Source organism: Asterias rubens, chromosome 21 (assembly GCF_902459465.1).
Source record: "Asterias rubens chromosome 21, eAstRub1.3, whole genome shotgun sequence".
NCBI lineage: Eukaryota > Metazoa > Echinodermata > Asteroidea > Forcipulatida > Asteriidae > Asterias > Asterias rubens.
Window position 1 is genome coordinate 11,815,152 of NC_047082.1, and position 10,933 is coordinate 11,826,084.

The window sequence follows — 10,933 nt, forward strand, 5'->3', positions numbered from 1 at the left end:
CTACGCTTCATTTACGTTTTCAATATGAAACTTTCTGACCATAAATATTTGACACCGATGCCCCCTATATCAAAGCCATTATACACTTTCGGTACAGAAAAAAAAGTTCACAGATTTACAAATAATTTACAGGGTTGACAGAAGGTAATGGTGAAAGACATCTCTTGAAATATTGTTCCATGAAATGCTGTACTTTTTAGAAAACATTAAAACAATATCAATTCTCGATAGCGAGAATTACGGATTTTTTTTTTAAACACATGTCATGACAAGACGAAACGCGCGGACACAAGAGTGGGTTTTCCCGTTATTTTATCCCGACTCCGATGACCGATTGAGCCTAAAATTTCCACAGGTTTGTTATTTTATATATTAGTTGTGACACACGAAGTGTGGGACTTGGACAATACTGTTTACCGAAAGTGTATAATGGCTTTAAGGTCGAATATAGAATGCAAGATACCGAAAGTGCATGCAGTAGGCTTGATTCTTGCCATCCTGGTGTCATGCATTGCTAAGTCTCCTCCACATACCCAATATAGTTTTTAAATTCTCATTTCTCATCATTTTGAATGAAGATTACTACTCCATCACTTTTTCTCAAATGAGGGCAAAGATGTACCACCTTTATACTTTCTCCAATGGCGTTGGCAACAGTGGAGTTTTCTAGCCTTTTAAGATACCCCTCCTTTATTCATAGTTAGCCACACGATTCAACTCGAAGCATTTGAGACACAACTTTACGATCATAAGTCCTCTCAGAAGGTTGATACCTGCCACAGCGTTAACATCAACCATTTACCGTTGATTGGAAGCTTTGACCAAATATTGCATAAAGATTGTCCTATAGAGCTGCCAAGTGTTTGCCTTACGTCCGCATGGATACAATTGTTCAAGAACTTCGAACAAATTTCCCTCGCGTCCGCATGGTTATGACGTTCGTGAACTTCAAAGTATGTGCCTCATCACGTCCGCATGGTTAAGATGTTCAAGAACATTTCGTCCAATCGAGTTCTGCCGACTGCAGCGTTACTGTACAGTAACGGGGGACATTTTGTCGTCAATACTGGGGACACTTTTTGGCGACATGTAACGGTGACACGGACACAGTCGTCGTCGTGTTACGGTGACTCTGACATGACGTCACTTGCCGTATCCGATCGGCCTTCCTTTTCACATTCTTCCGATGTTGTGTCGTCGGCCATGACTGGTCTGGAGCTGATTGCAAAGGGCCATGTCTAAAAACAAGTTTAGAGGAGAAATGAGATTATTTTCCACCAAAGTAAGTTGTTACGTTAAAAAAAAAAAAAAAACAGTTTTCATGCCCCCAAAATATGAATCTGAGAAGTGTTACTGCAGTAACATGTTAGTTTTATTTTATACATATAAATGGGCAATTCCATGGTAAGTCGCATTACACTTGTCTGTGTCATTTCTTGATCTTGGAGCTTGTAGTTCTATTTGAGATAATCTTTCCGATAAGTTTATAGACTGGTTTGTACACCCAAGGCTTTGAATTGATGAAATTAGAAATGTTGTGGGCTTAGTGCTCTGGATGTTTTAAAGCTGTAAAAAGCCGCCAGTCGCATTATACAAAAAGAAAATGGTTAAAAATACACTAGTCACAATTCAAAGTCTCCTCTAACTAAAAAACTTGCGAAACTGTTACAACATGAAACACACAACTCTTGTACATGAGTATCAAACAGGATACTTTGGGGTGTCGTGGCCGAGTGGATAAGAGCACCGAACTCAAGCTCTGATGCTTCTGTTCAGCAGAGTGTGGGTTCGAATCCAGGTCGTGACACTTGTGTCCCTGAGCAAGACACTTAACTATAATTGCTTCTCTCCACCCAGGGGTAAATGGGTACCTGTGAGGGCAGAGATGGTTCTTGTGATTGGTTTAGCCATGTAGCGCATATAATTGTCGCACAGGCTGTATACTCCCCAGGGAGCTGAGATGGTTTAAGTGACCAGGGGTAATAATGTCGGAAGCGCTTTGAGACAACCCGTGAAAAAGCGCTATATAAAAACCGTGTATTATTATTATTATTACTTATAAATGGTCAGCAACTTTAACTTTTAGGTATACATGGCAAAACCATGGTCAGTCGCATTACGGTCAGTGGCATTATACAGTTTTTCAGTCAATTTAGCCAATCCTACATGGAGCCCAAGCTGAGTTCTTATTTGGCAAAATTTAGTTCATTCCTTGTTTTAGTTATTAAAATAACTAAAACACAAATTGGTTTTATATGTTAGTTATAACTTAGTAGAAAGAAAGTTTTTACAACAATTTGATTTGTTGGTGTCATGTCCATGTTAGCTTCAAATTGCCCACATAATTAAAGACAGTGGACACTATTGGTAATTGTCAAAGACCAGTCTTCTCATTTGGTGTATCTCAACATATGCATAACATAACAAACCTGTGAAAATTTGAGCTCGATTGGTCGTCGGAGTTGCAAGATAACTATGAACGAAAAAAAAACAACCTTTTCACCCGAAGTTGTGTGCTAGCAGATGCTTGATTTCGAGACCTCAAATTCTAAACCTGAGGTCTCGAAATAAAATTGGTGGAAAATTACTTCTTTCTCGAAAACTACGTCACTTCAGAGGGAGCCGTTTCTCACACAATGTTTTATACTATCAACCTCTCCACATTACTCGTTACCAAGAGGGGTTATAATTATTTTGAGTAATTAACAATAGTGTCCATCACTGGCTTTAAAACAATCGTACTGTTCCAAAACCAAAGGTATACTTTGCCTTTAAAGAACCAAAAGCGGTTAGTAGTATCAACTTGAAATAACTTTTGGGTGCACTCTCCATTTATGCCCCAGACGTGCCCTTTGCCCGTCATTAGCTCGAATAAGAACCCTATAGTCTGGCACACTTTTCTTCAAATCGGGTGTTTAATAGAACCATGACAAGTTTGTGTTGAATACTTTAGGTGGAAATGACATAAAAATCACGCCTCGGTTATTTGGCTGATTTGTTTTTTTCTCCCCCCATTATTTGAAAACAAAGTGACGATGAACTTAAACTATAGAGCGGTGCCTTTTGAGTTCCTGGTGGTCCAATGGGATTTTATCTGTGTTTCGGCGGCGCGTAGACATTTATTGTTTTAGATCGGTGCGTGTGTAATGAGCTTTGTTTAACTTGAGATTTTGCTGTTAGACACGTTCGGCTCTGAACTAGAGCTGCGCAACGTCTGTTTATAATGTTTGAAGTGCTTGATCGAATTTTGGCTTCTGACTGAATGATGCCTTGTGTTTGACCTACTTAAAGGCAAATTATACCTTGTGTTTCTTTAATCATTCGATTGTTTTAATACAACATAAATGTAGAAAATCCGAAGAAAAAAATATTTTCGAAAAGGTGATAGAGTTTGAAATTCGGAGCGAACAATGTCCACGCAGGAAGGAAAATCTTCGAAAAAGGAATAGGCTCTATATCAGATCTTACATTTTCGGACATACAAACATGTTTCTTAAAGGCAGTGGCAACTATTGGTAATAATTACTCAACATAATTATTAGCATAAAACCTTTTTTGATATTGAGTAATGGGAGCTGTTGATAGTTTAAAACACTGTGAGAAATGGCTCCCTCTGAAGTAACGTAGTTTTCGAGAAAGAAGTATTTTTCCACGAATTTGATTTCAAGACCTCAGATTTAGAACTTGAGGTCTCGAAATCAAGCATCTGAAAGCACACAACTTTGTGTGCCAAGGGTGTTTTTTCTTTCATAATTATCTCGCAACTTCGACGACCGATTGCGCTCAAATTTTCACAGGTTGGCTTTTTTATGTATATGTTGAGATACACCAAGTGAGAAGACTGGTCTTTGACAATTAACAATAGTGTCCACTGTCTTTAAACTGCTTAACTTTCGAAAGCTGCAGTAGGCTTCTATCAAAACGTTTTTATCGTCATTAATTTTAAGAGTGATAACCAAACGTATATACATTATTCCCTTCACAGATAAAGTATAGACGATAGAAATAGGGGGTCAATTATGTTTCAATCTGGACATGTTACCGACTACCAAGATCATATCCGTGTAATTAAACTTGACTTGTCGACATGAACGAGCGCGTAGTCCAATGATAGCATACATATTGACCGTTTGAACAAAACGTAGTCAGGGAATTTGATAGGTTAGCACAGTTTGGTTCAATTGAAAATGTGTGGGTGTATATGTATTTAATCTGCACAAAAAAAACAATGATAAACCTGCCATTAAACAATATATACGTCGTACTCAATAAAAGCAGCAGCAACAGCAGCAACAACAACAACAACAACAACAACAACAATTTCAAACAACAACAAAGTCAGCAAGTGCAACAAACAAAACCAAATGCATCCAAGACGTACATTACTAATCAATCCGACGCAATTTATCAAAAGACATCAACAACAACAACAACTACAACAACTACGATCAACCATAATGTCCTATAATTTAAACTTGAATCAGATTCTGACCATTCGTATAAACCATGTTATTACAGACGACAGTTTTGCCACAAACACCAGCCTGTAAATTTCACTAACAAGCTTGTTACGTTTCCTCAAGTTATAAAACCCACTTTTATTACCTCCATAACTTGCGAAAGTGAAACGACACTCAATAAAAATTTGTACTTTCCCACTCTTACTGCCTCCAGCCAAGACTTCCACTATAGTTTGGGTCTCTATAGAGTTTGTAATGTGGTTTGAGTAGTGCAATACCACCACTGATGTAAAGTAAAGTAAATGAACTGGTATACAATGGTCTCATAAAATGCAGCAGTACTGACTGGCCATATGATTTAAAACTGTCATAAAATGTAAGCCTTGTAAACATAACTTGTCTTTTGTTTTTTACTGCTTTCAATTTGCACATTTTGTTATAAAGGCAAAATATACTTTTGGTTTTTGTAACCGTTTGGTTATTTTAATGCTATGGGGATGTAGGTCTATACAACAAAACTAACCTGTGAAATTGTCATTTTAAAATATGAATTGTTGTTTTTTGTAGATATCGCTGGTAACCAAGAGCGGTAAAGTCCACGCAGGAATAATGATCCGTAGTTGGCACACACAATCTGAGAAACTTTCCGTCATAAAGTTTCTCAATTTTAAATTTTGAGGGATAAAAACTTTACCTTGAAGTGAAATGATTATAAAAAAAATTGGAATGATACATTCTCTTTAAAAAATCATTGTGGAATTTTAATTGTGCGACACTTTGTGTTGTCTATTTTATGTGACATTCAAATCGTTACTCAACATAATTAATAGCATAAAACCTTACTTGGTAATGAGACATGGGGTGAGGTTTGTGGTATAAAACATTGTGAGAAATGGCTCCCTCTGAAGTGACGTGGTTTTCGAAAAGAAGTTCTTTTCCACAAAATTGATTTCGAGACCTCAGATTTAGAATTTGAGGTCTCGAAATCAAGCATCTGAAAGCACACAACTTCGTGTGACAAGGGTGTTTTTTCTTTCATTATTATCTCTCAACTTCGACGACCGATTGAGCTCAAATTTTCACAGGTTTGTTATTTCATACATATGTTGAGATACACGAAGTGAGAAGTCCGGTCTTTGACATTTACCAATAGTGTCCAGTGTCTTTAACCTTCAAAAATTTTCTCCAAATGTCAAATTTGAAAACTTAAAGGCATTGGATACTTTTGGCATAAATAATTGTTATCAATTGCAACGAGCAAAAATGGAGAGCGGTTGGTAGTATACAATTTGTTGAGAAACGGCTCCCTCTGAAGTAACGTAGGTTTTTTTTGAGAAAGAAGTAATTACTTACTCAAATATTAAAAGACTTCATTCCTGAAAACCTGTTTTGGCATCTGAAGGCACACAAAATTATTTAATTTGTGACTTCTTTTACTCATTTCTCAAAAAACTACCGCACCTCAGTAAGTAATATTTCAAGGGAAGCTTTCTACCATCATTATCTTCAAACTGAGTAAGTTTAATGTAAATCTGTGAACATTGTGTTTTGTGTTACAAAAAGTACCCAAATCCTTTAGGTGTATGTGTTTCCTTTATACACATGCTTGTCTAACTGATCCCTCGATCCCCCAAACTACGACCGTGGAGTTCCACATTAAAAAGTTACACCGGTGAAGAGGTTTTTAACATCCCTCTGATCTTCCAATCGTAACCCTATAACAAATAAAATAAATACGACGGCAGATGAAATCGCCTTGTGTGGTTGAAACACTTGACATATACAAATGATTGCTAAGCCGAGTTTGACTGAAAAGGGCAACTGTTTGCAAGGTGATACGGTGGAATGGTGTTGTGTACTTCGTCATCAGTCAAAAAGTATTTAATTAAACATTCAAGAGGGTCGTGCCCGACCACAGACAGTCGGCAAAACCCTTTCAAAATGGACTGACATTTAGGCAGTCGGCAAACCCCTTCCAAAGTGGACTGACATTGTTTTTAACTGAGTTGGCTTAAAGGAACGTTACAGAATTTGTAAGAAACAAAAATCGTGAAGATCACAGATTTACATAAAACTTACACGGTCTAATGATGATGATAGTAGAAAACATCCCTTGAAATATATCTGTCTGAAATGTCACATTAATTGTTGAGAAATAAATAACCTAATTTTGCGTTTGGAGTTTATCGCTTAGTGAGCGTTTTATTCATTTTTTATTTTGCCATCGATGCAATGCAACATTTGTAATTGGTTTTTCACTATTCTCTCTTGACCCAGATGGCCGATCGATCTCAAACTTCTACAGTTTTATCAGTTTATGTATATGATGGATTACATAGAGTGCTTATACTGCCAGTAACTTTTTTTGCTAGCAAAACCAATTAATGTTCCTTTAAAAAAATAATGAAGTTTTGCAAAGGAAACAAATATAAGGGTGAAGTGTTTGAAAATGAAAGGAATTCGTGTGAAAATAATGCTTGGGGTCGAACAAAGAAAATTGACTATAGTGGGAGACTATGTATAGAGCCTGAAACCTCTGGTTCATCTTTCCCTGTCGCTTTAGAACAATTTCCCAAGTTCAACCCCTTTTTTTTAATCTTTTTTTTTTTCAAGTTTCAAATTGGTTGAGGGGGGGGGGGGGGGCGGTGAGTAGTGTATTTTAATCTTGCTTAGCAGATAAAGGAGGTGATAGGAAAGATGTATTTCACAGTGAGAGGGACTGAGGGTAGCCCCGCCCCCTAAATCATTGGTAACTACTGAAAGAAAAAATAATCATAAACAAATACTTGGTGGAGAAATGTTGACAGTGTATTATAAAACATTGTTACAAACGAGACCCTTTGAAGCAATAGCTTGAAGCCTTAGGCATCTGAAAGAACCGTTTCTATATGCAAAAAAGTGTGTTGTTTTCTTTCATTTAGTTTCTTGCAACTTCGATGACCAATTGATCCAAGATTTTCACAGTTTGTTTAATTATATGCATATGTTGGGATGAATCAAGTTAGAATACTGGCATTTTGACAATTATACCAAGGATTGCCTTCAATTTATTTTAGCATAAACTGTACCATGGCTTTATTAACTGCAACACGGGCCATAATCCAGTAATTTCAGCACTGAACTCTATAGCCTAACAAATCCTCAGTCGGGTATTTCTACACAAACATGTCCTTGTAAAGATTAACACTATCTATCTACTTAAAGGCAGTGGACACTATTGGTAATTGTCAAAGACTAGCCTTCTCACTTGGTGTATCTCAACATATGCATAAAAGAACAAACCTGTGAAAATTTGAGCTCAATCGGTCATCGAAGTTGCGAGATAATAATGAAAGAAAAAACACCCTTGTCACACGAAGTTGTGTGCGTTTAGATGGTTGATTTCGAAACCTCAATTTGTAAATCTGAGGTCTCGAAATCAAATGTGGAAAATTACTTCTTTCTCGAAAACTATGGCACTTCAGAGAGAGCCGTTTCTCACAATGTTTTATAGTATCAACCTCTCCACATTACTCATCACCAAGAAAAAATGTATGCTAATAGCTATTTTGAGTAATATTAGCAATAGTGTCCAATGCCTTTAAAACATCAACGCAAAAGTTCGGTTAAAAAGAGATAAGAAATCTTGTAGGTCTTGTCAATCATACTTTAGATCAAGCGAAATTTCTCCAAACAACGAGACCCGAAGTTGAGTGAAGTATTTCTTGAAATTCGAGGCCTGGTTTTCTGCAAAATGTTGGCTGTAATGTTCTTGGTCTACTCTCTAGACATACATTATGATTTTCTTTTAGCCCCTTCGCTGAACTTTCAGATGAAACATTGAAAGGTTGTTGTTTTCATATTTATGAAAATTATGAGTCAGAGATTTATTAGCCCGAGATAATTTTAGTTGACTCAAGAGAAATTTATTTGCAATATTATTCGTCACATTTCAGTGTTTAAGATCAATCTTTGAAAGGCTGTCACAGAATGCTCTTCGGTGCTAATTCCTAATTCCTAAGTCCGGGAGAGCGTTTTATTAATAATTATATTAATAAATATCATAATAATTATCATAAGTTATATAATGTTGATATTTTCTTGCAATCTCTCACATTTCAATGTAAAATGTACATTTGTAGTATTATTGAAGATCAATCTTGGCGACAAATTGTTCTTCGAACATTCCCCAAACTATTTTTATAAGAGAGCAATAATATCATGAGCTCTTCTGGTGAATTTTCATGGACATTTTCAGTGTAAAATGTACGTATTCGAACATTTGTTAAGATCAATCTTTGTGATGTTTACAGACAGGGATGCTCTTCGCATAATGCTAATAGTTTGAGATGTTCTGATGACGTTGTTTTGGCAAAATGTATCACCTTTCAACGTCAAAAGCAGGACTTAAAACAATCTTGAGTTGAAGATCAATATCGTGGTTAATGTTAAATGGTCAGTCCAAGGAGGTATAACCATCTTGTTCATGGTTATTCTAAGCTCAATTCAACATCATGAGGTCTACGTATTGTTCACGCGTATTATCCCCCAAAACAGATATTTCATCTTGCAAATAAAATTGGACTGGTTTAAATTTTTCTTTCATCAGACCAAATGAATTCGTTGCTATCTTGGATGTTTTAGCAATTTTTGAGCCAAAACAGCTTTATTTAATGTAAAACGCGCATTGTACCGATAAGCAAGTAGGAATTAGAACGGTACCCGAATTAGAACATACCTGTCTTTTGAGCGAGTCGTTGCGATTTTTTGAGTGGGGCCTAGACATCCCAACTTGACCACATGGAACTAATATTAAAAACACCCGTTTCTTCATATTATTTCATAAATTCTAATCAACCGACAGTTTACTGAAATACCACAAAATAAGTCGAGAAAAATGTTAAATAAAAGTTCTACACGTTTTATATGAAGTTTCAAAATCAGAATGAAAGACTATGTCCCACGTTTGAAATGCAACTTCAGAGCAATTCACGTGCAAACCATTATCAATGACGAACAAAGTTCTGTCTTTTCTACTTTTGTTCACAAATATTACGAAAGAACTTTCCACGATGATGGTTCAAATAAACAAAAAGAGTAGCTAAACAATGGGTTCATGATAGATATGTTGTTGTTAACATTAAATAAAATAAACACTAGTGTTGCAATTAAGAAGACTTCAATGGGATTGATTTTATGTTTGAACGCAAAAACGCAGCAAGAAGTGGAGCTCAACCCCCGTCTTTGTCAAGATTTAAAACTTAATTTGAAGTTTTGTATTCATCTTACCAGATTCAGTGGATGTACCATGGTACCATCCAGCGTGTCATCTTCAAGAATTTTCCTCAGATGTGAAATATAACTGGATGCCAGTCTCAACGTGTCAAGCTTCGAGAGTTTAGTGTCTGGTGGCACCCACGGGAGGCTCGTCTTAAGCCGTGTAAAAGCCTTACTGAGCACCCTCATCCGGCACCGCTCCCTGGCGTTGGCGGCATTCCGCTGCAAGGGTTTGATGGGGGCTCGCGAGCCGCTGCCCCGTCGGCCTGACGCTCCCGTGGTGGTGGTGGTAGTGGGGGCAGCATCGGTGCTACTACCGCGGCGTTTGCCTCTCTGCGGTGGATTTCGAGTAACCTCGGTGTTTCTGAGTACAATCTTGGTTGAGGGGTTTAAACACACGTCTAGATCCAACCGTTCCATCGTGTTATTGTTATTGTTTATGTCCTTGAATTCCTTCTTATCATGGACCCTGATAGATCGTTCTTGTAGGTGAAGCATTAGGTCGGCTAGGTGAAACTCTTAAGAGTGTCCTCCGTGGAATGATGAATGGAGGGGACAACGAGGAGCAAAGCACCCCATCCAACCCTGTGATACTCAGGGCGATGGATCGCTAGCCGTCACCCCGTGCCTGGTTAGTGTCCGGACTTTTGGATCAAACCATTACAGTGTTGTTAATTGTTTTTTGAAAAAGTAAATCGGTGAAGTTTTAGTTTTCTGACCACGAACTGTGTCTTATCAGACGATTGTGGACACTCTAAAACTATGAACACAGTTTACTCTTTGTTTCAGTCTTTTCTTTGGTGATTAAATACTGTTCAAATGTCAGATTGAACTTTAAAAAAAAACATGTCCGTGTCAACGTTGATGTAAATTAGGCGATCAACTTTTAAAAGCGTTTTCGTTCATGTTTCTGTAAAATAGCACGCGTATTTCTGAATGAAAGATCAATGGCGTAACGATGTGAGTGACACGGGGTAAGCAAGTGTTAGAGAAGGCATTTGACTCAGTCTTTCTACTACTGTGTACAAATTATTTCAATCTTAGTTCTTCATAAAGTAAACAGTGAATTATGCAACAGGAGCACCACAGCCCGACTGGCCGGTCCCGGGAGCTGATGATCCGCCACGGCCGGTACTGGTTGCTTGCTCCTCACAGTCACACGCCTTGAAAAAGATCGGTCCTCCGGTTAGGTTGGTTGAGTCGATCCTTAAAAAATC

General features: G+C 37.4%; 1 protein-coding gene across 1 annotated transcript; it reads right to left on the minus strand.

Moving 5' to 3' along the window:
- Positions 1-1,121: 1,121 nt before the first annotated feature.
- Positions 1,122-10,214, minus strand: LOC117304825 (transcription factor 21-like). The gene is made up of 2 exons (XM_033789439.1): positions 9,729-10,214; positions 1,122-1,238 (listed from the first exon to the last, which is right to left on the minus strand). Exons 1-2 carry the CDS (start codon positions 10,212-10,214, stop codon positions 1,122-1,124), a joined length of 603 nt encoding a protein of 200 aa, XP_033645330.1.
- Positions 10,215-10,933: the final 719 nt, after the last annotated feature.

What these genes read in the sequence shown, in the direction of transcription:
- LOC117304825 (XM_033789439.1), bottom strand. Translation starts at nt 10,214, where the DNA reads ATGCTTCACCTACAAGAACGATCTATCAGGGTCCATGATAAGAAGGAA. An exon ending in TGGTACATCCACTGAATCTG is followed by an intron (nt 1,239 to 9,728) that starts GTAAGATGAATA and finishes ACTTGTTTTTAG; the next exon opens with ACATGGCCCTTTGCAATCAG.